The following is a 27,005-nucleotide window of genomic DNA, read 5'->3' on the forward strand; positions in this document are numbered from 1 at the left end:
CACATTTTTAGACACCCGCTGCTTTGACATTAATTTACTCCCTTATTTGACAAGATACGTCAAAATGTCATAGAAAACAAAAGATAGAGCAGATTACAAGCTTTCCAAAAATATCCCCACATGAGTTGATTGGTCATACCGTTTGGCCGCTAGAGGGCGTCAAAGTTGCTTCACCATAAAATCACTAATTTTTAGACACCCGCTGTTTTCGCCCTAATTTACTCCCTTATTTGACAAGATACGTCAAAATGTCATAGAAAACAAAAGAAAGAGCAGATTACAAGCTTTCCAAAAATATCCCCACATGAGTTGTTTGGTCATATCGTTTGGCCGCTAGAGGGCGTCAAAGTTGCTTCACCATAAAATCGCACATTTTTAGACACCCGCTGCTTTGACATTAATTTACTCCCTTATTTGACAAGATACGTCAAAATGTCATAGAAAACAAAAGATAGAGCAGATTACAAGCTTTCCAAAAATATCCCCACATGAGTTGATTGGTCATACCGTTTGGCCGCTAGAGGGCGTCAAAGTTGCTTCACCATAAAATCGCACATTTTTAGACACCCGCTGCTTTGACATTAATTTACTCCCTTATTTGACAAGATACGTCAAAATGTCATAGAAAACAAAAGAAAGAGCAGATTACAAGCTTTCCTAAAATATCCCCACATGAGTTGATTGGTCATACCGTTCGGCCACTAGAGGGCGTTTTTATTAATGTTTGATTGTTTTTTTTTTAGTTTTAACCGACTCGATCTACCGCCTTACGAAAACTACGCCTCGCTTAAAGAGAAACTGATCAAAGCCATTGAAGGTTCCCAAGGTTTTGCTGGAGTTGACTAGACTGTTGCATTTAATAATCTGTCCATTACAAGTTAAGGGGCCTTTCCACTGCTGTATATTCAAAGCATTTATATAATCAGTCCAGGCATGATTTTTAATTTACGGCGTTGCCAAATCAGCTGGTCTGATTTACTATTATACTTGTAGATTGTGATACTATTCTATTTCTAAATAATTACTGTGGTATATACATAAACTTGTTGAATGTTGTATAAAGTTTATTATTATAATTTGAATCTTGCAATAGAATTTCTTTAACTTTGTAATGACTAATTAAGTAATAATCATAAAGTGTAAATAGAGTGCAGTTATAGCTTTATTTATTTAGGAATTAATTCAACAATTTAATACTTTTATTTAGTGTTTCAGTTAGTCTATGTTTTCAGGTCCACTGTGTCTCTATTATAATATAAATGATTTTATTATTCTGTCTGAAACATTTTTTGCTGATTAACCTCATGTCAAGTACCTGCTTAAAACGAGACACACAAACAATATCTAACTATTTACAGTAAAATATTCCCTAACCTTATCTAAGGCTTTAAAACGGTGTGATATTTTATTCTTGTCAGACTTGGTCATTTCAGCATAAGTAACCTCATATCCTTTGGGTTGGAAACATGAATCAAAACCGAAATCTCTAGGTCCGCGGGGTGACACAATTACCCCTTCAGTCCGGCCCTGAAACAACAACACAGAGCCCTGTTCTTCACCGGGATGATAAGCAAAAGTGCACACGGTTTCCGCGGTTTTATCTTCGAAGCCGGCCAACAAGGTGTACAGTCCCTCGGGGCCCAACTTTTCCAGGAACCATTTGATGTAAGGACCGGGCAGTCCTTTTAAAGCGTTGAAACACAAACACGTGTCCTCGACTATTAACGGTTTTTTGATGTGTTTGTAAGCGGTCCAGGCCTTTTTGGTGCAAATATCCTCGATTTCTCCTTGCAATTCTGGCAGATCCACGCTCTCTCGGACGATTTCTCTGGGGAAGGTCGTGCCCAGGATTGCTCTCAATTCTTCCAGCTTTTTTGAGTTTCCAGTCACGAATGTTAATATTGGTTTACTCATTGCAGGGAGAAATCAAACCTTTTCCACTGTTTTGTTGGAACTTTCCCTGTGCACTACAGTGAAGTTTATTGTGCGCTGTTATGTAAGGTTATGTATGACGTATAGTATGTCTTCTTTTTCAAAAATTGTTTTAAAATGTGAAGCAGTGTTGCCAAACGTATTTTCGTTTAGGAGTAGATGTGTTGAATACATTGGGGCAGTTCAGGCATTTTGCGGGGTAGATTTATTTAATTATCATTTAGATTTTTTTAAGAACAATGACGATCAGGCTTCAGACCAAACCAGGATGAATTCCTACTCCTGCTGTTTGTTATTATTTATTGGTCGAAGCCGGAGAAAATGCGAAAAGGCAATATTATTTGTTTTAATATCGGGGCAGCTTTGGCAACGCTGCTGTGGAGCGGATTATATAAATGTGTTAGAAAAGGATAGATATAGCAATGAGATGATCTGGAATGGAAACTTGTCAGTGTCACTTTATAACATAACCTTAAAGTTTGAAATCAACGTTTAGGGGAGTTGTTTTTAGATTAAAAGTTAAAATGTTACAGTAGAATTGCCTTAAATTATTCAACTCGACCGACAATGTCCAAATTAGTTACCCAAAACCAAACTGACCAAATTAACCACGCAATTAAAGTGTTACGTACCGTAAAAAATGGAATTATCGATAAAACTGAAGACGCCAAACTGGAAATTAAATACAATTCCTTCAAGAATTGTAAGGGAAAAATTTCGATTGTTGGGAAAGAAAGGATTTTGTCGTTACTAGACAGGTACATGACTTTGACGTATATTTCTAAATAATATGATTTCGGACGAGGTTTTCGGACTTGTGCGAGAAATTGAAAAGGAATTCGCCAGAAGCTTGTCCCTATTGAATTTGCGCGTGTTGGACAACGTCGATTTTGACATTCCCGAGTAAGTGCCAAGTAAATCGCGTTGTAAATGGGGCGGGACCGATTTTTAGGGACCTGAGCCGCGTCCAGAACCTTCACGATGCGGTCGTGCAGGACCTGGAGGATTTGAAAAACAGTCTGCAGTGCCACGTGGGCATAATCGAGAAAACCGAACTAATCAACAACGTTCTCGACTATAAAGTGTACGATTTGCAGTACAATTTTCGTAGCGAGTGCGACAAACTGAAAACGCTTAAGGACAGTTTGCTGAAACTGCAAGCAAACGCCGACAAAGATCCTGGATACGCACTTCAAATTGTCCAGGTGGACGAGGACATTTCGAAACTGGAAGAAAACAACCAGAAGGATTTGGAATGTATTAAAGAACAGAAACTGGTAATTTTAGAGAAATTTATACTCTAGCTCACCATTGCGATCTCAGAAACTATATAAGACATTCAAAAAAGTTTAAATTGGGGCAACGTTGCTCAATTTCAGATAGAACCAAATGCAGTTGTACTTCCGAAGATATCCGAAAAAAAAACTGAAATTTTGATTTTTTTTTGAAATTTCTGTTTAAAAAATCGTTTTTTTTTGCCATAACTGTCAGACCGTTGGAGCAGTATTGATCAAATTTGGAACAAGCACTTTATTACACGTTATTACGGTCAAAGAACCAAAACTAACCTAACCCAAATTGTCTTGGAAACGGAAAATTCACTTGAAAAGTTTAAAAAATATTATTGTAGCCAGTTTTCATAGTTTCCAGACAAACTAAAAGACTTTAGTTTTGAAAATTGAATTAGAAAAGATAAACATTTCAGAAGCTTAAAAGTTGTGTTTGTAACCAGTTTTCATGCAAATCGAGAGACTTTAATACTAAAAATTTACTTGTAGACATAAAAACTACTTTTTCAAGAATTTGTTACTACAAATTCATACATTTAAACCTTAAAAATTGACTTGAACCCCAAAATGTGACTGAACTAATGAAAAGTGACATCAGAAGCTTAAAATTTGCATTTGAAGTAAGTTTTCATAATTTGAAGACAAATTTCAATATTTTAGTCTTGAAAATAGTCTTAGATGCAGGACACTGACATTAGATTCATGAAAATTATCTTGAAAACGAACTTTTCGTGCTTTTTACTTTGCTTTTCATTTTCTTCGAATTCTGGACTATTTTTAATGCTTCAAAACTGCTTTCAGCTTGGAAAATCGAGTTTCAAGACTATCTTCACCAATTTTTACATTCTTCATAGACTTAAAATAGCATTCCAAGCTTTGTCACTATTAAATCGACTTCTAGACACCTCAGTGCTAAAAATTCGGGTATTTCTTAATAAACTAGACTGTTTTTAGTGTTTTAAGGCTGTTTTCAGTGCCTCAAATCGAGTTTCAAGACTATCTTTACAAAGTTTTTGACTTATCAGGCCTAAAAGCCAGTATGTCCACTGACCATAGTCTTGAAAATGTTATTTCAAGCTTCTTCACTATTAAATTGACTTCTACACTCATAGGTGCAATAAATTGTAGCACCTCTAAGAAATTCAGACTGTTTTAGTGCTTTTTAAGACTAAAAAATCGAGTTTAAGACCAAAATTGGTACCAAATGCTACGATAATAGTCTTGAGAACTAATTTTTAGAAATAAAATAGTCCGAAAATTTAACTTACTTCTAGACTTGTTGTCCAGTCCAGAAAATTGAGTTGTACACCAATTAAAGTCTTGAAAATATACTTTTGGACTCTCTTTAGTCCTAGTAAAGTCAGTTCTAGCATTAAAAGTCAACTTTTATATTATTTTTAGTAGTAAAAAATGAGTTTCATGCACAATACAATCTTTGTCTTGATTTCCGGATTTTTTTTTGTTCTTGAATGCCAGTTTCAGACACTCAACCAGGATGGCAGTCTGAGAAAGCGAATCATAAGACCATTCCTAGTAGTAAAAAAGTTTTTAGACTATTCAGTACAAATTTGGACTCTCACAAGTCTTGGATGTTAAATTGAAATTTGGAGGACTGTATCTTCCTTAAGAAACGTTTTTCAGAAAAATGACACAATGCAAGTCAACTTATTTTTTGATTGTCTGTCAAATGGTGAATTATTGACACTTAAAACTGGACCACCCTGTATATAAAAAATAAATAAATACAAAATTGATGTAAAGTTCAGGTTTTAATGATAAAAAAAACATCTGGCAACGTGGTGCGTTAAACGTCAATGACGTGCATCGGCACCGCCTACTATACAAGAAAGCCTAGAAGGTGCTTGTCAAAAATTCCAATATGGCGGAAATAGTGGTGACAGTTTGCGTTTATTTGTATTGTGGAAATTGAGTTTTTTGAAGATTAGACGAATTTTTACGGTTTAAAATCAAAACTTGAGGTTATTTGCGTAAGTTATTTTTGTTTGCTGCCGTTCATAAGTTTGTCAAGCCACATTGTAACAGCAAAAATGGTCACTTTGACAGGTTTAAATCCAACATGGCGTCGGTCAGTATAGTATCCTAGGAAATAATTTAATTTGTGCTAAAATTTGGTTAATCTAGGTACTATTTTGACGTTTAAAAATTGAATATGTCACGTATAAGAAAAAAGAAAGTTGATGATGACTGCCGACAGACGAAACTGTCAAATAAGGTTAGAAACAACAAAAAATCTTTTCGGATATCTTCGGAATTGAAATTTTATAGTTTCCGAGATCCGAAGAGGTACGAATTTGAATTACCCTGTACGATTTTTTAACTTTATACAAGGAGGCACAAAAATCTTACGAGCGCGCTATTCAAGTTATGGATTTGAACTTTGACAAGCTAACCAAAGGTCTCAACAAACTGCAAGTTTTAATTGAGGCTGAAAAGTCCCATTTGAGTGACTCGCAAGCTAGATTAGTTGACGCAAAATTTGCGGGCGAACTAGACCATTTCAACGCAGAAATTGAAAAACTTACCGCCCTCCAGACGACCGGGTGGAAAGTCGTTTACCCGGACGAAAAGCTTTCAGGTAGTTTAGCCGTTTTGATTAAGTCTTTTAAAGAAATTTGTCTCTGTATAATTTACAAGCGTATTGGCACTGTGCAACTGTTAAATTCAAATAAATGAGTTTATTCAGAACGCATTCGTTTTCAAGCTCCATAGCGTTTTTGACGTCACAATGACGTAATTTGACAGTCAAATAAAGCTCGGTGTATTCATGTATCCGGAATTAGGGTTAGTAGATAGGAAATTTAACGAGGATTCCAAAAATGTGCTTAAAACTGTCATTTTCTCACTCCAAGTGAGTTTAACAGACGATTTTGTCGCTGACTGTCTTTTCAAACTGTGTTTCTGCCAGTTCAAACTTTGGCAGCACTTTTCTCCCTGACTGTACCGAATTTTGTGATTTTTTTTAGGTTATTGGATAAGAAATTTAACGAGGATTCCAAAAATGTGCTTAAAACTGTCATTTTCTCACTCCAAGTGAGTTTAACAGACGATTTTGTCGCTGACTGTGTTTTCAAACTTTGGCAGCACTTTTCTCCTTGACTGTACCGAATTTAGTGATATTTTTTTGGGCTATTGGATAGGAAATTTAATAAGGATTCCAAAAATGTGCTTAAAACTGTCATTTTCACACTACAAGTGGGTTTTACATGCGATTTTGTCCTTGACTGTCCTTTCAAAGTGTGTTTCTAACAATTCAAACTTTGACACCATTTTTCACCATGACTGTACCGATATGTTTTTTGTTTTTTTTGGCTATTGAATAGGAAATTTAATGAGGATTCCAAAAATGTACTTAAATCAAACATTTTCTGACTAGAAGTGGGTTTTACCAGCGATTTTGTCCTTGACTGTCCTTTCAAACTGTGTTTCTGTTAGTTCAAACTTTGACACTGTTTTCTCTCTGACTGTACTCAATTTGGTAGTGTTTTTTTAGGCTATTGTATAGAAAATTTAATGAGGATTCCAAAAATGTGCTTAAAACTGTCATTTTCACACCACAAATGTGTTTTACAAGCGATTTTGTCCTTGACTGTCCTTTCAAACTGTGTTTCTAACAATTCAAACTTTGACACCATTTTTCACCATGACTGTACCGATATGTTTGTTGTTTTTTTTGGCTATTGAATAGGAAATTTAATGAGGATTCCAAAAATGTACTTAAATCAAACATTTTCTGACTAGAAGTGGGTTGTACCAGCGATTTTGTCCCTGACTGTCCTTCCGAACAGTGTTTCTTTTAGTTCAAAATTTGACACTGCTTTTCTCCCAGACTGTACCACATTTTATCGGTTTTTCCAAGTAACTGAATAGGAAATTTAACGAGGATTCCAAAAATGTGCTTAAAACTGTCATTTTCTCATTCCAAGTGGGTTTTACAGGCGATTTTGTCTCTGACTGTCCTTTCAAACTGTGTTTCTGGCAGTTCAAACTTTGACACTGTTTTTCTAACTGACTATACTCGATTTTTTAGTGTTTTTTTAGGTTAGTAGATAGGAAATTTAATGAGGATTCCAAAAATGTGCTTAAAACTGTCATTTTCTCATTCCAAGTGGGTTTTACAGGCGATTTTGTCTCTGACTGTCCTTTCAAACTGTGTTTCTGGCAGTTCAAACTTTGACACTGTTTTTCTAACTGACTATACTCGATTTTTTAGTGTTTTTTTAGGTTAGTAGATAGGAAATTTAATGAGGATTCCAAAAATGTGCTTAAAACTGTCATTTTCTCATTCCAAGTGGGTTTTACAGGCGATTTTGTCTCTGACTGTCCTTTCAAACTGTGTTTCTGGCAGTTCAAACTTTGACACTGTTTTTCTAACTGACTATACTCGATTTTTTAGTGTTTTTTTAGGTTAGTAGATAGGAAATTTAATGAGGATTCCAAAAATGTGCTTAAAACTGTCATTTTCTCACTCCAAGTGAGTTTAACAGACGATTTTGTCGCTCACTGTCTTTTCAAACTGTGTTTCTGGCAGTTCTCTGACAGCGCTTTTCTCTCTGACTGTACCGAATACCTATAATTGTTTTCATTCGATTGGCAATCTGAAGCCAAGCCTTCTCCAAGGCATTATTATCCTTGTGTTGAGGATGCTTAGAATCCCACAAAATGGGGTAACTTTGGACAAAATCAATTAGCGTAGTGTTAAAATCGTTTTCGTTCATCTCCACGGACATATTTGCTTTGCTGTTTCTATTTTGTTTTCTGTCCCTGTCATGAATGTCATGTTTACGACGTTTACGCGCGGAAAATATCAAAATATGCAATCCGGTCCGGATAAACGGACAGAACGCTGATTGGCTGGACGATTTTCCGCTGTCCGCATTCCGCGAATGTTCCGGATTCATGTGAACCAAGCTTTATGGTTTTCCCAAATTACGTCAAAAAATTGTGTGGTTTTAGAGTATTTAGAGCAGAAAGGTCTTAAACTACTACAGTCCGGTCAATTAATAACTGGGGACGGACAAACGATAACGTTCAAGCAGGCGAAAAATTCCAAACTGCTGGACAACCTCAGTTCGGACATGTTGAACGATCTTAAAGCGAACTTGGACGAGGATCAGTTAACTTGTAAGTCCGCAAACATTAAAAGTGGTGGTAGTTTAGTGGTTTCGGTTTTACAGCAACTACTGTATCGTCGTCAGTGTCTACGGCAAGCCGCATGTCATCTGAGGACGTGGGATACTTGAAAGAGAACTTAGGAAAGCCCCTAGCTCTAGCTTTAGCAGAAATCACCACGTTACAACCCAGAGACCCTATACATTATTTGGGGCATTGGTTGTTTAAATACCGCTACAATCAGCAAATGGACGACGTTAACAAAATCGAAATGGATTTACTGAACGATACGCGAAATAAAATCGCCAAAGAACGCTGGGTTAGTACCACCATAGACTAAAATGATAAGTATAGACAAACAGCGGCAATGGAAGGGAAAATTGATTTACGTGAAGCACCGTGAGATGGCACCACTAAACGCATATTCAGGTGGGAAACGTCAGTTTTAATGCGGCGTTGCCTAGTTGACATATCACACATTGATTTACGTAAGCACCGTGAGATGGCACCACCAAACGCATATTCTGTTGGGAAACGTCAGTTTTAATGCGGCGTTGTCTAGTTGACATATCACACAGATTCTCTGTGTGTTTTCTTTAATTTTGTGTCTCACTTCGTTGTATTTTTAGTTTAGTTATTTGCTATATTAGTTTATTTTTAATATTGCATCAAGGGGGGTTATTTTATACTTGTTTAATCCTAAAACAGTCACGTAATCTTGAAAATCAAATTTAATTATTGAAAATAGTCACGTGATCCGTGAAATAATATTTTATCATTTACAGTCACCTGATCGTCAGGGTTCCATTTTGGCATTAAATAAGAGTCACGTGACTCCTCAAATAACACTTTGGACATCAAAAACAGTCACGTGACCTTTAGATTTTCGTTTTGACGTTAAAATAATTGAAAATTGTCACGTGGCCATTTGCACTGTAAAAAGGGTCACGTGCCCTTAAAAAATATCTGTGTAAACTGAAAAACGGTCACGGAATCTTAAAAACTATCAAATTTAATTATTGAAAATAGTCACGTGACCCTTTAAATAATTATTTTGTCATTTACAGTCACGTGATCGTCAGGGTTCCATTTTGGCATTAAATAAGAGTCACGTGACTCCTCAAATAACACTTTGACATCAAAGACAATCACGTGACCTTTAGGTTTTCGTTTTGACGTTAAAATAATTGAAAATTGTCACGTGGCCATTTGCACTGTAAGGGGTGTCACGTGCCCTTAAAAAATATCTGTGTAAACTGAAAAACGGTCACGGAATCTTGAAAACTATCAAATTTAATTATTGAAAATAGTCACGTGACCCTTTAAATAATTATTTTGTCATTTACAGTCACGTGATCGTCAGGGTTCCGTTTTGGCATTAAATAAGAGTCACGTGACTCCTCAAATAACACTTTGACATCAAAGACAATCACGTGACCTTTAGGTTTTCGTTTTGACGTTAAAATAATTGAAAATTGTCACGTGGCCATTTGCACTGTAAAAAGGGTCACGTGCCCTTAAAAAATATCTGTGTAAACTGAAAAACGGTCACGGAATCTTGAAAACTATCAAATTTAATTATTGAAAATAGTCACGTGACCCTTTAAATAATTATTTTGTCATTTACAGTCACGTGATCGTCAGGGTTCCGTTTTGGCATTAAATAAGAGTCACGTGGACTAAAAAAAAATTAAATTTGAGTATTGAAAATCGTCACGTGACCATTTGCACGTTAAAAGGAGCCACGTAATTAAAAAAAAAATCCCAGTTCAAACTGAAAAACGGTCACGTGACCCTTTCAACATTGTTTTGCTATTTACAGTCATGTGACCTTCAGAATTTCGGTTTGACATAAAAAAACAGTCACGTGACTTTAAAAAAATGTCTGATTATTGAAAATCGTCATGCGACTTTATGAACTAAAAACAGTCACGTGACCTTTAAAAATATATTTTATTTTTGAAAATCGTCACGTGACCATTTGCACATCATAAGGAGTCAGAGGTGACTCTTCAAATAATACTTTGACATCTAAAACAGTCACGTGACCTTTAGGTTTTCGTTTTGACGTTAAATTAACTGAAAATTGTCACGTGGGCTTTAGCACCGTAAACGTTTAGTTTAAACTGAAAAACGATTACGTGATCCTTCAAATGACATTTAAAACTGTCATGTGACGTTATAAATTCCATTTTTAATCTTAAACTAGTCACGTGACCTTCAGGATCTGTTTTTAACGTTAAAAAAGTCACGCGTTTTGAAAAAAAATAGTCTAAACGTAAAAACTGTCACGTGACGTTAAAAAAATGACATTTTAATCTTACAAACAGATACGTGATTTTGTGGATCAGTTTAAAACCAAAAAAACGGTCACGTGACCTTCAGGACTCTGTTTTGACGTTAAAAAAGAGTCCCACGTGACTCTTAAAATAAATAGAATCTTTATTATCGATACCTCAAACCAGAAATTCTTATCTTGTTTAGTTTTACCAAAAAAACGAGTAACTTAAACTCAAATTTAGTTGATTTTTTCCGGAAAAAATAGTGTTACCCTTTCTAGCTTGAAAGTTATTGTTCTTATTGTTTTAATTAAAATAAAAATGTTTATTTAACTCAGGAAATAATCTTACCAAATCTCCCTCGTGCATCTAATTTTTCCTGTGGAAAAATTGGAATACTCGTTTCTAAGTAGTTTGTTTTAACAAATTACTTAGAAACTCGTTTTTCCGAATTTTTCCGGAAAAATTAAATGCACTAGGCATATTACCCCCGAAAAAATCAGACTTTCTTGTGCAGTCCAGCAAAAGTGGATTATGGGAAATCCTGCAAAACTTGGCAACTATGTCGGCAATGACGAACTGTACTAGCGCCATCTCTTAGAGTTTACCTGTACAACTGAAGCGGCCCAAAAATACATTAGGGAGCTTTAGGTGCCACTTTAATTACATTGCGCTTGTCCTGTACTTATCATTTAGTCTAATGGCATCACCTACCTTGTCTGAGCCATTTCTGTGTTGAAATCTTTTCGTTTTTCTGGATCATCATCTGAAACGTAACTTGATTTAGCATAAATTCGTTGAAGAGGAAGCCCGAGCGGCCGTAATAGACATGATCACTAGAGCAGAACAGATTGCAGTACTAAACGAATTGCGGCGAATTCAGAAAGAATCGGAGGCGATGGAAGAAATGGAAAATTTGGACGACGAAGCCCGAGACATTCTAGGCCCTTTATAAAAACTGTAATTTATTGTAAAAAAAAAAAAATTACACTAAACTATTAGTAACATTAACTCATTCGCTTCTCTGTTGTACTGCCTGTCATCCACTGTAAACTTGATATGAAGTTCTTAATAGAAATTTTTTTGATACTTACATGTGACTGTCAAATCAACCAGAAACTGTCATCCTCACAAAGTACTCTTTCGTAGGTTTTCCGTCATCAAACAAATTTTTTGGCCCAGTTACTCCCAAGATGCGTACCTAGAAAACCCCAAAAAAAAAATTAAACTGTAATACAATTCAACATCAAAACCAACATTAAAAATAAAGGCATTTTTGACGTTGAAGACGCTAACTGAAGTGCGCAAGTGTATACGATTTTCAAGGTACAAGTTGCGACATGCCTTTATTTTAATGTTTACCAGCCGATGAGTTTACGCCTCAAAACTCGTTTACTTATTAACGTACCTCTTGTGACGAATCGTTGGTAACGTTTAGGGGGAGGGGGCGATTTTATGAACGCACGATTACATTTTGTCCGCCCCAGGTCCGCATCTCGGTCGGTAATTCCGTAAAACGATTTCTGTCATTAATGCGTACGTCACAGCATTGTTGGTAAGTTTGTGATTGGTCGAGCCATGATTTTGACCAATCAGAAACCACCCCCACTGTAACAGGGTGAGTCAACGATAGAGCAAGTTCAAAAAAGGAGAATATTGAGATGTATAGTTTAAAATTACTTTCCAATATACAGGGAGTAATTTGGACCACCTTGTATTAACTAGATTAAAATCTGAGCACGTGATTTAAAGACAATTTCACGGCCTGCACGATGGTAAAAAAATCGACTCGCCAACTGTCAAAATAACCGAGTTTCGGCCTGTCAAAGTTGACCTAACCACATTCTAATGGCTGTTAAAACCTTCTGGCACTTTGAGATGTCCCTCAGAATGTTTCAGAGGCCTCTGGCAACTTTCAAAGTGTCTTAGAAGGTTTCAGATGTTTCTCTCACATTCAAATCTGTATTAGAACCTTTTGGCAGCTTGAGATGTCCATCAGAATGTGTCTAGAGACCTCTGGCAACTTTAGAACACTCTTAAAAAGGTTTCAGAGGCTTCTGTCACATTCAAATCTCTATTAGAGGCTCCTAGAACCTTGAGATGTCCATTAGAATGTTTCAGAGGCTTCCGGCAACTTTCAAAATCTCTTAGAAGCTTTCAGATGCTTCTGGCACATTCTAATGGCTCTTAGAACCTTCTGGCACTTTGAGATGTCCCTCAGAATGTTTCAGAGGCCTCTGGCAACTTTCAGAGTGTCTTAGAAGGTTTCAGATGCTTCTCTCACATTCAAATCTGTATTAGAACCTTTTGGCAGCTTGAGATGTCCATCAGAATGTGTCTAGAGACCTCTGGCAACTTTAGAACACTCTTAAAAAGGTTTCAGAGGCTTCTGTCACATTCAAATCTCTATTAGAGGCTCCTAGAACCTTGAGATGTCCATTAGAATGTTTCAGAGGCTTCCGGCAACTTTCAAAATTTCTTAGAAGCTTTCAGATGCTTCTGGCACATTCTAATGGCTATTAGAACCTTCTGGCACTTTGAGATGTCCCTCAGAATGTTTCAGAGGCCTCTGGCAACTTTCAAAGTGTCTTAGAAGGTTTCAGTTGCTTCTCTCACATTCAAATCTGTATTAGAACCTTTTGGCAGCTTGAGATGTCCATCAGAATGTGTCTAGAGACCTCTGGCAACTTTAGAACACTCTTAAAAAGGTTTCAGAGGCTTCTGTCACAATCAAATCTCTATTAGAGGCTCCTAGAACCTTGAGATGTCCATTAGAATGTTTCAGAGGCTTCCGGCAACTTTCAAAATCTCTTAGAAGCTTTCAGATGCTTCTGGCACATTCTAATGGCTATTAAAACCTTCTGGCACTTTGAGATGTCCCTCAGAATGTTTCAGAGGCCTCTGGCAACTTTCAAAGTGTCTTAGAAGGTTTCAGATGCTTCTCTCACATTCAAATCTGTATTAGAACCTTTTGGCAGCTTGAGATGTCCATCAGAATGTGTCTAGAGACCTCTGGCAACTTTAGAACACTCTTAAAAAGGTTTCAGAGGCTTCTGTCACATTCAAATCTCTATTTAATGTTTTTGGCAAATTAAAATGCCCATTAGAATGTTTCAGAGGCTTCCGGCAACTTTCAAAATCTCTGAGAAGCTTTCAGATGCTTCTGGCACATTCTAATGGCTCTTAGAACCTTCTGGCACTTTGAGATGTTCCTCAGAATGTTTCAGAGGACTCTGGCACTTTCAAATTAGTTTCTACAGACTCTAGAAATATCTACTTTTGACACTTATTGTCAAAATAACTCGGTTATTTGACAATTTTGCTATAAACACTATAGAAGGTGATTTAAAGACAATTTCACGGCCCACACGATGGTAAAAAAATCGACTCGCCAACTGTCAAAATAACCGAGTTACAGGCTGTCAAAGTTGACCTAACGCATGCTGGACTGAAATATCTACTTTTGACACTTATTCTCAAAATAACTGGGTTATTTGACAATTTTGCTATAAATACTATAGAAGGTGACTTAAATAGAATTTCGCGGCCTACACGATGGTACAAAAATCGACTCGTTTTAAAAAATTGTACGCCCTGTAGCATCTAGCGCAAGTTTACTTGCATAAATTTTTTTTGTCGTCCCTGTAGAACGTTCGCACCAAATATGAGTATTTTACCTTTGGCAATACAGACAATTTCAGAGTAAAAAGTAATATTTTGCTGAAAAACTACTAGGTTTAGGTATATATGACATTATTAACAAGAAAGTTTTGAAATTACATGAAGAATCTAAAAATGTGTTCAAAAATAGGGATTGCATTTAACATTATACATAATGTACTGTGTTTCTGACAGTTCAAACTTTGACACTACTTTTCTGTCTGACTTTACCTGATTTTGTTGCGTTTTTTAAGTCCTTAGATAGGAAATTTAATGAGGATTCCAAAAATGTACTTAAAACAGTCATTTTCTCACTCCAAGTGGGTTTTATAGGCGATTTTGTCCCTGAGTGTCCTTTTAAATTGTGTTTCTGACAGTTCAAACTTTGACACCACTTTTCTCCCTGACTGTACTCAATTTTTTAATGTTTTTTATCTCATTAGATAGGAAATTTAATGATGATTCCAGAAATGTGCTTGAAACAGTCATTTTCTCACTCCAAGTATGTTTTATAGGCGATTTTGCCCCTGAGTGTCCTCTCAAATTGTGTTTCTGACAGTTCAAACTTTGACACCACTTTTCTCCCCGACTGTACCAAATTTTGTAATGTTTTTTCAGGTTATTAGATAGGAAATTTAATGAGGATTCCAAAAATGTACTTAAAACAGTCATTTTCCCACTCCAAGTAGGTTTTATAGGTGATTTTGTCCCTGACTGTTCTTTCAAATTGTGTTTCTGGCAGTTCACTACTTTTCTCGCTGACTTTACCTGATTTTGTAGCGTTTTTTATGTCATTAGATAGGAAATTCAATGAAGATTCCAAAAATGTGCTTAAAACAGTCATTTTCTCATTGCAAGTTGGTTTTACAAGCGATTTTGTCCCTGACTGTCTATTCAAACTGTGTTTCTGACATTTCAAACTTTGACACCACTTTTCTGCCTGACTGTACTTAATTTTTTAGTGTTTTTTATGTCATTAGATAGGAAATTTAATGAGGATTCCAAAAATGTGCTTAAAACAGTAATTTTCTCACTCCAAGTCGGTTTTATGGGTGATTTTGTCACTGAGTGTCCTTTAAAATTCTGACAGTTCAAGCTTTGACAGCACTTTTCTCCCTGACTTTACCTCATTTTGTAGTGTTTTTTATGTCATTAGATAGGAAATTTAATGAGGATTCCAAAAAGGTGCTTAAAACAGTCATTTTCTCATTCCAAGTTGGTTTTACAAGCGATTTTGTCCCTGACTGTCTTTTCAATCTGTGTTTCTGACAGTTCAAACTTTGACACCACTTTTCTCCCTGACTGTACTCAATTTTTTAGTGTTTATTATGTCATCAGATAGGAAATTTAATGAGGATTCCAAAAAGGTGCTTAAAACAGTCATTTTCTCATTCCAAGTTGGTTTTACAAGCGATTTTGTCCCTGACTGTCTTTTCAATCTGTGTTTCTGACAGTTCAAACTTTGACACCACTTTTCTCCCTGACTGTACTCAATTTTTTAGTGTTTATTATGTCATCAGATAGGAAATTTAATGAGGATTCCAAAAATGTGCTTAAAACAGTCATTTTCTCATTCCAAGTGGGTTTTATAGGCGATTTTATCCCTGAGTGTCCTTCCAAACTGTGTTTCTGACAGTTCAAACTTTGACACCACTTTTCTCCCTGACTGTACTCAATTTTTTAGTGTTTTTTATGTCATCAGATAGGAAATTTAATGAGGATTCCAAAAATGTACTTAAAACAGTCATTTTCTTCCTTCAAGTGGGTTTAATAGGCGATTTTATCCCTGAGTGTTCTTCCAAACTGTGTTTCTGACAGTTCAAACTTTGACACCATTTTTCTCCCTGACTGTACTAAAGTTTTCAGTGTTTTTTATGTTATTGGATAGGAAATTTAATAAGGATTCCAAAAATGTGCTTAAAACAGTCATTTTCTCATTCCAACTGGGTTTTATAAGTGATTTTGTCACTGACTGTCTTTTCAAACTGTGTTTCTGACAGTTCAAACTTTGACACCACTTTTCTCCCTGACTGTACTCAATTTTTTAGTGTTTTTTATGTCATTAGATAGGATATTTAATGAGGATTCCAAAAATGTACTTAAAACAGTCATTTTCCCACTCCAAGTAGGTTTTATAGGTAATTTTGTCCCTGACTGTTGTTTCAAATTGTGTTTCTGGCAGTTCACTACTTTTCTCGCTGACTTTACCTGATTTTGAAGCGTTTTTTATGTCATTAGATAGGAAATTTAATGAAGATTCCAAAAATGTACTTGAAACAGTCATTTTCTCATTCCAAGTGGGTTTTACAAGCGACTGAAAAAATTTCTGGAATTTTTTTTTTTTAATTTCTCTTACTTCCCACTCCAGCTCCCGTTACCATAGAGGGCGCTAGCGATACTGCCACAGGTTAGTATTTGCCAGTTTTATTGTTTTTCTTGGTTAAATCAGTATTGCCAACATTGAATGTTTGTTTCAACCGCTTGAACATGGTCGTAACGGTCAAATACCACTCCATAAAGCCATGAAACTACAAAATATAATAATACAGTCTATCGTTGGCTCACCCTGTACTGAGATTGACGTAAATGCCGTGTGGACTTACCATTTAAAATTAATTTTTTTTTGGTACTCTCACCTGTAATTTTATATCGTTTAAGTTCCTGTGGCTTTCCAGTCAAATAATCGAACAAAGTTCCAAATCCACATTTTTTAACGCATACATGTTGTGTAAACTAGTTAGTGATTGGTCAAGACAAGCAATATATGCTTTCAGCTGACCAATCACTGTGATGAATTTACGCCAAACTACGCAAGTAGATTTATTCACGAAACGCACAACTTGACACAAACGGTTGGATTGGAGAATTTGTCAGGTTTCATAACAGACTAATTATTACCATTGATATTTCAATTTATTTCGAAAAAAACGCATGGTCTTACCCACGCTGGTACAAATCAACTGAAATAAACCTAGACACACACTGACGTGACGTGCGCTTTTAAAAAAAGTACCAATAAAATTATGATATACGCCTTGCACGAGAACTTACTACAATTTTTATAGGGGGCGCACGTGGAAATTGAAAAAATCGCAGTTTCCGTGCTAATACGAGCCCGCAAATATAGCGCATATTTTTAGTAACGCCTGGGGGCGCCGCCTCGGCCGCCAACGCCACCTCCGCCTCCGTAGCTACAATACAAAAAGGAATGTGTAATTAAAACATGCGCAATCATGAACCGATAATACAAAACTCGATCGATTTATATTATTTATTATTTTTACTCAAACGAGACATATCACCTCGGGGACGCACATTAGAACCGTAATTACTATACGTGGACGTAGTTTGTTCAGGTGTCGTAAAATAAATCATAAATTATTGTATCATAGGTTCATTGTGGTATAAACATTGTTCATTATTAGAGTCCGGATTTCTACGAATTTTTACTAATTATTTAGTGCTATTTTTTCTATGGATTAACTTACATTTGCTATATTGAGATATTGAAAGTTTCTGAGAGACAAACACAAACCAGTTGTAAAATGAGTTACAGTTACAATGTACAAATTTAAACTAACCACCAAATACTCCTGAAGTAGTCTAAAAACAGCGTGAAAATATTCGCTACAAAAGAAATGCCTTGCAAAAGCCTACAAATGTTTTTCAACTTATCTATTGGCGTTTCAAGATAAGACGATACTCCCTCTGGTGATCAGTTTTGAAAACAGTTTCCATGGCATTCCAGCTGTCATTTTGGTTAGGAATTTATCACTGGTTTCATAAATGTGAAGTGACAGTATCTTCTATCTATCTTAACTTGAAACGCCAATAAGAAGAAGCTCTCAAAAGATTTCAAGACATTCTAAAAGCTTAAGAATTGTCTACAAGAATGCAAATGCCTTAAAAGCAGTCCAGAACGTTCAATGCTCTTTAAACTGTTCAAACACTTTCCAAATGCTCCTAAAATAGTCTAAAATGGTTTAAAAACTACAGAAAGTCCAAAATGCTTCTCAAACTGTCGAAAGCCTTCGAAAACAGTCTAGAAGCTTCCAAAAGCTCTTAGAATAGTCAAAAAGATTCTAAATGCTCTTCAACTAGTTTAGATGCTCCCAAAAGATATCAAAACAGTTTAAAAGCTTCCAAAAAATTCTAGAACCGTTTAAGAATTTCCAAATGCCTCTAAATCATTCCAGAAGCTTCAAACTGCCCAAACACCTTCCAAATGCTTCTTTTAAGTTTTAAAACTCCCAACCTTCATCGGTCTTTTAAGTTGTGATTGCTCCCCAAGTTTAAAAATTCACCATAAATTCAGTTTTTCTGTTAGAAGCTTAATTTTTTTACACAATAAAGCCCAAAGTGTCTAGAATATTCTATAAAATTCTCATAAATCTTCCTCATTAATCTTGGCAGATACAGAGCTTTAACCAAGTGCCTGTGAAGAAATTGAACCGTAACAAGTCGAAACGATTCTAAAGGTAATTTTAACAGTTTTTAACCCGGAAAGCAGTTTACTAACATAATTTGACGGTTTTGAGGAGGTAAAGCAATTTTCTGACACAATTTGACAGTTCTGAACAGGTGAAACAACTTCCTAATGTCATTTGACAGTTTTAAGGCTTCTGAGAGTAATTTTGACAGTTTTCTGACTTGTTTAATAATTCAACTACCGAAATAGGAATAGGAAATTTAATGAGGATGCCAAAATGTGGTTAAAACAGTCATTTTCTCACTCCAAGAGTGTTTTATAGGTGATTTTATCACTGACTGTCTTTTCACACTGTGTTTCTGGCAATTCAAACTTTGACACCACTTTTCTCCCTGACTGTACCAAATGTTTTAGTGTTTTTTCACGTTAGTGGATAGGAAATTTAATGAGGATTCCAAAAATGTGGTTAAAACAGTCATTTTCTCACTCCAAGAGTGTTTTATAGGTGATTTTATCACTGACTGTCTTTTCACACTGTGTTTCTGGCAATTCAAACTTTGACACCACTTTTCTCCCTGACTGTACCAAATTTTTTAGTGTTTTTTCAGATTAGAGGATAGGAAATTTAATGAGGATTCCAAAAATGTGGTTAAAACAGTCATTTTCTCACTCCAAGAGGGTTTTATAGGTGATTTTGTCAGTGACTGTCTTTTCACATTGGGTCTCTGGTAGTTCAACTTTGACACCACTTTTCTCCCTGACTGTATCAAATTTTTTAGTGTTGTTTCACGTTAGTGGATAGGAAATACAATAAAGATTCCAAAAATGTGGTTAAAACAGTCATTTTCTCACTCCAAGAGTGTTTTATAGGTGATTTTATCACTGACTGTCTTTTCACACTGTGTTTCTGCCAATTCAAACTTTGACACCACTTTTCTCCCTGACTGTACCAAATTTTTTAGTGTTTTTTCACGTTAGTGGAAAGGAAATTTAATGAGGATTCCAAAAATGTGGTTAAAACAGTCATTTTCTCACTCCAAGAGGGTTTTATAGGTGATTTTGTCAGTAACTGTCTTTTCACACTGTGTTTCTGCCAATTCAAACTTTGACACCACTTTTCTCCCTGACTGTACCAAATTTTTTAGTGTTTTTTCACGTTAGTGGAAAGGAAATTTAATGAGGATTCCAAAAATGTGGTTAAAACAGTCATTTTCTCACTCCAAGAGGGTTTTATAGGTGATTTTGTCAGTAACTGTCTTTTCACACTGTGTTTCTGCCAATTCAAACTTTGACACCACTTTTCTCCCTGACTGTACCAAATTTTTTAGTGTTTTTTCACGTTAGTGGAAAGGAAATTTAATGAGGATTCCAAAAATGTGGTTAAAACAGTCATTTTCTCACTCCAAGAGGGTTTTATAGGTGATTTTGTCAGTAACTGTCTTTTCACACTGTGTTTCTGCCAATTCAAACTTTGACACCACTTTTCTCCCTGACTGTACCAAATTTTTTAGTGTTTTTTCACGTTAGTGGATAGGAAATTTAATGAAGATTCCGAAAATGTGGTTAAAACAGTCATTTTCTCACTCCAAGAGGGTTTTATAGGTGATTTTATCACTGACTGTCTTTTCACACTGTGTTTCTGGCAATTCAAACTTTGACACCACTTTTCTCCCTGACTGTACCAAATGTTTTAGTGTTTTTTCACGTTAGTGGATAGGAAATTTAATGAGGATTCCAAAAATGTGGTTAAAACAGTCATTTTCTCACTCCAAGAGTGTTTTATAGGTGATTTTGTCACTGACTGTCTTTTCACACTGTGTTTCTGGCAATTCAAACTTTGACACCACTTTTCTCCCTGACTGTACCAAATTTTTTAGTGTTTTTTCACGTTAGTGGATAGGAAATTTAATGAGGATTCCAAAAATGTGGTTAAAACAGTCATTTTCTCACTCCAAGAGGGTTTTATAGGGGATTTTGTCAGTGACTGTCTTTTCACATTGTGTTTCTGGTAATTCAACTTTGACACCACTTTTCTCCCTGACTGTATCAAATTTTTTAGTGCCTTTTCACGTTATTGAATAGGAAATTTAATGAGGATTCCAAAAATGTGGTTAAAACCGTTATTTTCTCACTCCAAGAAGGTTTTATAAGTGATTTTGTCAGTGACTGTCTTTTCACACTGTGTTTCTGGCAATTCAAACTTTGACACCACTTTTCTTCTTGACTGTACCAAATTTTTTAGTTTTTTTTCACGTTAGTGGATAGGAAATTTAATGAGGATCCCAAAAATGTGATTAAAACAGTCATTTTCTCACTCCAAGAAGGTTTTATAAGTGGTTTAAAAAGTGTCAAATACAGTAAAAAATGATTTTCTGTCTAGAGTTGTCAAAATTTACGTTTAAAGTATTTCTGGTGTCTTGAAATAGTCAAAAAAGCAGTCGAAAGCCTTCCAAAAGCTTTTAGAACAGTCTAGAAGCTCTCAAAACATTTCAAAACAGTATACAAATTTCCGTATGCATTTAGAGCAGTTTAAAAGCAGTCCAGATACTCCGCACTTTCAAAAGGTTTTAAAACACTACAAAAATGCTTATCGAGCAATCGAAAGCCTTCCCAAATAGTCTAGAACCTCCCAAAGAATAACAAAACAGCCTACATGCTTCCAAAAAATTCTAGAACCGTCTAAGAATTCCCAAATTCCCTTCGTAATTCCAGAAACAAATTGGAAATCTACAGAGAATCGAAACATGCTAAACTTTTCCGTCACGTGACTAGAATTCAAATCGAAAACTTGTTAATATTAATTTTTTAATCTACAAAGAATTGAAACTGCAGCAACATGCCAAAAATTTCGGTCACGTGATCTTAAAAATGCAACATTGCCAAGTTAAAACGGTTTTTTAGACATTTTCAAATAACTCTCAAGAGTTTTTGCGAAAAATTTGTAAGTTTTCAAAAAAGTAAAAAAAAATGCATCTCTGAAAGAATTTTGTGTTTTTTTTTTCAAGGTTTTAGTGCTTTTTAATCCGGACTCTATTAATTACTAATACAATGAAAACTGAGAACTTGTACAACTTGACAACGCCGCTAATGAGGGACTATAGAAGACTTGCAGATCACCCAAAATTATGAATTCAAGCATAATAGACCTTTTTCAATTTACTTTCCCCCTTGAAATGTACGTTTACGCATGGCGCAGCCGTAGAAACATTTTCCTGGCATTTTACGAATAATTCAACTTATTCTAAGTGGCGCTTACACTGTTTACTGGTACACTGGACGGTAAACAGAAATCTCACTTACCCTCTCTGGGCTGGCAGGGGAGGATAAGAAGAGTCATAGCCACCTCCTCCAACACCGCCTCGCGGTGCTGCAACGTTGCCATATCCATCGTCATATCCTGTAGCAACTGCTCCTGCCCCGTAACCGCTACTAGCGGTAGCTCCATAACCGCTGTAGCTGTCAATTTACAATAATTAAATGAAACTAGAGGTCATTGGAATTAAAAAAAAAAACAAAAGTAGTTTATCGTAACCAACTGACTTACCTATCACCGTAGCCGCCTGCGGCAGTACCTGCTGAAGAATAGCCGCCGCCATAACTGCCACTCGCTGCGGCGTTGCCATAACCACCAGCTGCGGGCGCACCGTAACCAACACTGGCCGGTGGCGCTCCGTAACCACCGGCAGCATCCGCAGCCCCATAACCGCCACCAGTGGCGCTGTAACCGTTGGATGCGCCGGCAGCGCCCCCGTACCTGTCGTAACCACTGGCAGCTACTCCAGCACCGCTCCTAAAAAAACATTGAAATAAGAACAGGTTCTGGAGTGTTCTTGAAGGCTTTCGACAGTTTGAGAAGCATTTTGGACTTTCTGTAATGTTGTTAAACCTTCTTAGACTACTTTAGGAGCATTTGGAAAGTGTTTGACCAATTTAAAGAACATTGAAGCTTCTAGACTGTTTTCGAAGGTTTTCAACAGTTTGAGAAGCATTTTGGACTTCTGTAATGTTTTAAAACCTTCTTAGACTACTTTAAGAGCATTTGGAAAGTGTTTGAGCAGTTCAAAGCATTTGGAAGCTTCTAGGCTGTTTTGTAAGCTTTTGCAAGGCATTTTAGAGCTTCTATAGTGTTTTGAAATGTTTTTAGATTACTTCGGAGCATTTGGTCAGTTTAAATTTGTAAATTGATCCATTTTGCAACAGATAATTGGTATGTGTTTGTCTCTCAGAAGCCTTCAATATCTCAATACAGCTATTGCAATTGTAAATTAATTTATACAAAATAACAGAAAATATCACAGAAAAATTAAGCACCAAAAAAAAATTCAAAAAAACAAAAATGTTTACCATGTACCACAGTAAAACACAACTTAACGGTACAAACATGACGTAATGTGTGTCACTTATCCAAAAAGGTATTTTTTTAAGGGTGTCACGCCCTGAAAACTGTCAAAAATTACAAAACTTACACATTTTTTAGGTTATGTCTGAAACGGTGCCCCTTTTGGCAAAACAGACCCAAAATTTGTGTTTTTAAGACCGAAATTAACCAAAATTTTGACAGGTTGAAGACCAATATGGCGGCTGTCGGTATAGTAGGCCAGGAAAACCAGTCATTTTAAGCACAATTTCGGTACACTTTAGCAAAAAATCACTAATAACTCGATTATTTGAAACATTCTGTATTTAGACTAAGGAATCGGGCTATCACGTGACGTTGACCGGGCTCTGCTAAGTTGCGCCGTTTGGCCGCTAGAGAGCGTCAAAGATGACTCTCGTTTTTTGCAGTTAATATCTCGGGTTTTGGTTAGAGATTTGAAATTTTTACTATAGACGCACTTGTTGAGCAGATTGTAGAGGCATCGGGGACTTTTTAGAAGGTTCTCAGAAACAAACAAGCCTCTGGCAATTTAAATCAACTCTGCCTTAATTTACTTTACTTTTATATACTGTAATCAACTTTGCCTCCATTTTTCTCCCTGACGTTAATTGATTTTGTAGTATTTTTGTATGTCATTGGAAAGGAAATTTAATGAGGATTCCAAAAATGTACTTAAAACAGTAATTTTCTCACTCCCAGTGTGTTTTATAGGTGATTTTATCACTGACTGTCTTTTCAAACTGTGTTTCTGGCAGTTCAAACTTTGCCTCCTTTTTTCTCCCCGATTTTAATTGATTTTGTAATGCTTTTTTATGTCATTAGATAGGAAATTTAATGAGGATTCCAAAAATGTACTTAAAACAGTCATTTTTTCGCTCCAAGTGTGTTTTATAGGTGATTTTGTCACTGACTGTCTTTTAAAACTGTGTTTCTGGCAATTCAAACTTTGATCACTTTTTTCTCCCTGATTTTAATCGATTTTGCATTGTGTTTTTCTATTGTCAGAGAGGAAATTTAATGGGGATTCCAAAAATGTGCTTAAAACAGGCATTTTCCTACTTCAAGAGGCTTTTATTGGCGATTTTGACCTTGACTGTTCTTTCAAACTGTGTTTCAGGCAGTTCAAACTTTGACACCGCTTTTCTCCCTGACTGTATCGAATTTTCTAATGTTTTTTTCTGTTATCAGATAGGAAATTTAATGAGGATTCCAAAAATGTGCTTAAAATAATAATTTTCTCATTCCAAGTGTGTTTTATAGGTGATTTTATCACTGACTGTCTTTTCAAACTGTGTTTCTGGCAGTTCAAACTTTGACACCACTTTTCTCCCTGACTGTTCCAAATTTTGCAGTGTTTTTTGAGGTTATTGGATAGGAAATTTAATGAGGATTCCAAAAATGTGCTTAAAACAGTCATTTTCTCACTCCAAGTGTGTTTTATAGGTGATTTTCTCACTGACTGTCTTTTCAAATTGTGTTTCTGGCAGTTCAAACTTTGACACCACTTTTCTCCCTGACTGTTCCAAATTTTGTAGTGTTTTTTGAGGTTATTGGATAGGAAATTTAATGAGGATTCCAAAAATGTGCTTAAAACAGTCATTTTCTTACTCCAAGTGTGTTTTATAGGTGATTTTCTCACTGACTGTTCTGTCAAACTGTGTTTCAGGCAGTTCAAACTTTGACACCGCTTTTCTACCTGACTATATCGAATTTTGTAATGTTTTTTTTCCGTTATCAGATAGGAAATTTAATGAGGATTCCAAAAATGTGCTTAAAACAGTCATTTTCCAACTTCAAGTGGCTTTTATTGGCGATTTTCTCCCTGACTGTGTTTCTGGCAGTTCAATCTTTGCCCCCTTTTTTCTCCCGTTGGTGTTAAAGCAATATCGTAGTCGTACACGTAGCAATAATATAGCTATTGCAATTGTAAATTAATTTATACAAAATAACAGCAAATATCACAGAAAAATTAAGCACCAAAAAAGATGCAAAAAAACATGAAAAAAATGCTTTTATTATTTAAAAAAAGCAAAATTCTCAGAAATCCGGACTATAAATAAAATTCAGTTGAAGTATTAAATATTAATAACGAAAAAAAAAAGCGTCTGACAACGTCGCATAATTCACAGACGATAACTAATACTTGACAGTATGTACGTCAACTTCAGATGTCATTCAATTATAAGATTAAAGCATAGTTGCCGCCTGTTTCGTTTGTTTGTTAAATGTGCAATAAACAAATATTGGTTCTTATAGGAATTGGTCACTAGGGTTAGCACAAGGTTGCCAAGCATTGCAGTTTTCGAGGTATTATGCAGATCATTTTTCTTCAGAAAATTGCGATAAAAATTCCATTTTTCCAACTAGCAAAGAAGAAATGATTATTACTTACATTGGTTTAAGTCCAGCATCTCGTCGACTGTACAAATCACCACCACCAGTCGACCAACCATCATCTGGAGCAGGCCTAGACAATCACAAAGCTGCAAAATTACTAAATTAAATTCTATTTAGTATTTACCGTCTGTCGTCGTAAGCACTGGGTCCTCGGGGTGGTACGTCACCGTATCCGCCCCGATCATCGTAACGCGGTGCCGGGGCTGGCACTCCGTAAGGGTCGTACCCTCTTTCTTGAGAGGGATAACCACCGCCTCCGGCTCGTCTGTCCTCATAACCGCCTCCAGGAGGCCCTCGTCCACGACCACCATATCCACCAGCACCACCACGACCTCCACCTCCACCACCCAGTGGAATAAAGTTTCCTAATACAGTTATATAATCACAAACTACTTAATAATAGTAATCAAATCTTACGTCCACCTCCACGACCTCCAAATCCACCGCCACCGCCTCTTCCACCTCGAAAATCTCTACCACCGCCGCCACCCCTAGAATAAGGACCTCCTCGGTCCCGTACACCACCCCCACCTCTCATTGGACCGCCCGGACGACGTGGTGGTTTCACTCTGCCCTTCTCCACCGAAATTCTCGATCCCATAAAATCGGTTCCGTTCAAGTCGTTGATGGCTTTCATGGCCAGATCCCGGTCTTCCAGGTGCAAAAAGCCGCATTTATTCGAAATGTCGCACTCGGCAATCACACCGTAGGGTTCGAATAGTTTACGGAGATCGTCAACGGTTGCCCCCGCCGGCAAACTACCAACAAACACTTTGGTAGTGTTTTCTGATCTGCCTCGTTGCTGGTAGTTGTCCTGAAACAGCCAAATTATTAGGAATTACTGGATTTGTACAGAGAACACTTTATCTTTGGGCCTCATTAACATTGCCTCTTTCTGTTCGTTTAATTTTAACATTTACATTAAACTAAGGAAAGACTCAAGTTAATAAGAATATGAAAATCCTATGATAAAAAGAGAAAACTGTTGCAAATTAATGTTCTAGAAGTGACTGCACCAGGGTGCGGATTCTTGAAATGAGCAAAGGGACTAAAGGGAGTTATCAAGAAAAAGGTGTGTAGAATGTGACAGGAATCTGCCATTGTCAACTTCTGCAGTCACATTCTATCAACACTTCTCTCGAATTCTGTTCCTTGGTTTTGAGAATTAGGGTCCAGTTGAGAAGCTTGCTTTGGTCAACTTTTGAGAGTCAGACTATATAATTTTGAAATTTCCATAACTGTATAGTAAAGGTGGAAATCAAATTAAATAGAGCCAAATAAACCTCACATTTTAATAAACAAAATCAAAAAAGTGGATCAAAGCATGGTTAGAGTAGGTAATGTTACTTAGTGATAGGAAACTTGTGTGGTTGGATCAAAATATATAGTTTGTTACATTTTGCTACTGAACAAAGGTTATGGTGGAATTAAATGTGAAATGCCTGTACCAACACTACCAACAGGGTGGTTTACTAATTGGTAAAGACTATAGTTCCCAAAACCACCCCATT

At 36.2% G+C, this 27,005-nt stretch overlaps 4 protein-coding genes across 10 annotated transcripts in view; 2 read left to right on the forward strand and 2 right to left on the reverse strand.

Annotated features, from left to right (window-relative positions):
* LOC145737819 (E3 ubiquitin-protein ligase Nedd-4-like) overlaps positions 1–1,283 on the forward strand; it is a 24,404-nt gene extending 23,121 nt beyond the window's left edge. For all 4 annotated transcript variants that reach the window (XM_081992650.1, XM_081992649.1, XM_081992652.1 and 1 more), the window contains one exon: positions 744–1,283. In XM_081992650.1, the coding sequence (XP_081848776.1) occupies positions 744–846 (103 nt within the window). In that variant the 3' untranslated portion in view covers positions 847–1,283. The remainder of the gene's footprint in view (positions 1–743) is intronic.
* On the reverse strand, positions 1,145–2,421 carry LOC145737824 (inosine triphosphate pyrophosphatase-like). Its single transcript, XM_081992666.1, has one exon. It carries the CDS (start codon positions 1,912–1,914, stop codon positions 1,345–1,347), a length of 570 nt encoding a protein of 189 aa, XP_081848792.1. The 5' UTR covers positions 1,915–2,421; the 3' UTR covers positions 1,145–1,344.
* Positions 2,413–11,641, forward strand: LOC145737822 (uncharacterized). 2 transcript variants are annotated; one of them, XM_081992660.1, is made up of 6 exons: positions 2,413–2,690; positions 2,885–3,209; positions 5,571–5,817; positions 8,196–8,363; positions 8,417–8,670; positions 11,418–11,641. In XM_081992660.1, exons 1-6 carry the CDS (start codon positions 2,500–2,502, stop codon positions 11,583–11,585), a joined length of 1,353 nt encoding a protein of 450 aa, XP_081848786.1. In that variant the 5' UTR covers positions 2,413–2,499; the 3' UTR covers positions 11,586–11,641. The 2 variants fall into 2 exon arrangements, with proteins under 2 accessions (XP_081848786.1, XP_081848787.1); XM_081992661.1 differs by lacking the exon at positions 2,413–2,690 and adding an exon at positions 2,695–2,835.
* The window catches only part of LOC145737823 (uncharacterized), a 61,098-nt gene continuing 45,671 nt past the window's right edge, over positions 11,579–27,005 (reverse strand). For 2 of the 3 annotated variants that reach the window (XM_081992665.1, XM_081992662.1), the window contains exons 2-7: positions 25,912–26,308; positions 25,619–25,859; positions 25,490–25,564; positions 22,264–22,509; positions 22,020–22,175; positions 17,182–17,481 (exon numbers count right to left, since the gene is read on the reverse strand). In XM_081992665.1, coding sequence (XP_081848791.1) covers positions 17,427–17,481; positions 22,020–22,175; positions 22,264–22,509; positions 25,490–25,564; positions 25,619–25,859; positions 25,912–26,131 — 993 coding nt within the window. In that variant the 5' untranslated portion in view covers positions 26,132–26,308 and the 3' untranslated portion in view covers positions 17,182–17,426. Of the gene's footprint in view, positions 11,832–17,181; positions 17,482–22,019; positions 22,176–22,263; positions 22,510–25,489; positions 25,565–25,618; positions 25,860–25,911; positions 26,309–27,005 lie in introns of those variants that run through there. The other variant, XM_081992664.1, reaches the window with a different exon arrangement.

Source organism: Ips typographus, linkage group LG14 (genome assembly GCF_016097725.1).
Source record: "Ips typographus isolate SLU linkage group LG14, UJ_Ityp_2.0, whole genome shotgun sequence".
NCBI classification, from domain to species: domain Eukaryota; kingdom Metazoa; phylum Arthropoda; class Insecta; order Coleoptera; family Curculionidae; genus Ips; species Ips typographus.

Bases quoted from the DNA above. Each gene is read 5' to 3' on its own strand.
- LOC145737824 (XM_081992666.1), bottom strand. From the start codon at position 1,914: ATGAGTAAACCAATATTAACATTCGTGACTGGAAACTCAAAAAAGCTG.
- LOC145737822 (XM_081992660.1), top strand. From the start codon at position 2,500: ATGTCCAAATTAGTTACCCAAAACCAAACTGACCAAATTAACCACGCA. The intron at 5,818-8,195 runs GTAGTTTAGCCG...GTGTGGTTTTAG, and splicing joins CCCGGACGAAAAGCTTTCAG to AGTATTTAGAGCAGAAAGGT. The intron at 8,671-11,417 runs GTTAGTACCACC...AACTTGATTTAG, and splicing joins AAATCGCCAAAGAACGCTGG to CATAAATTCGTTGAAGAGGA.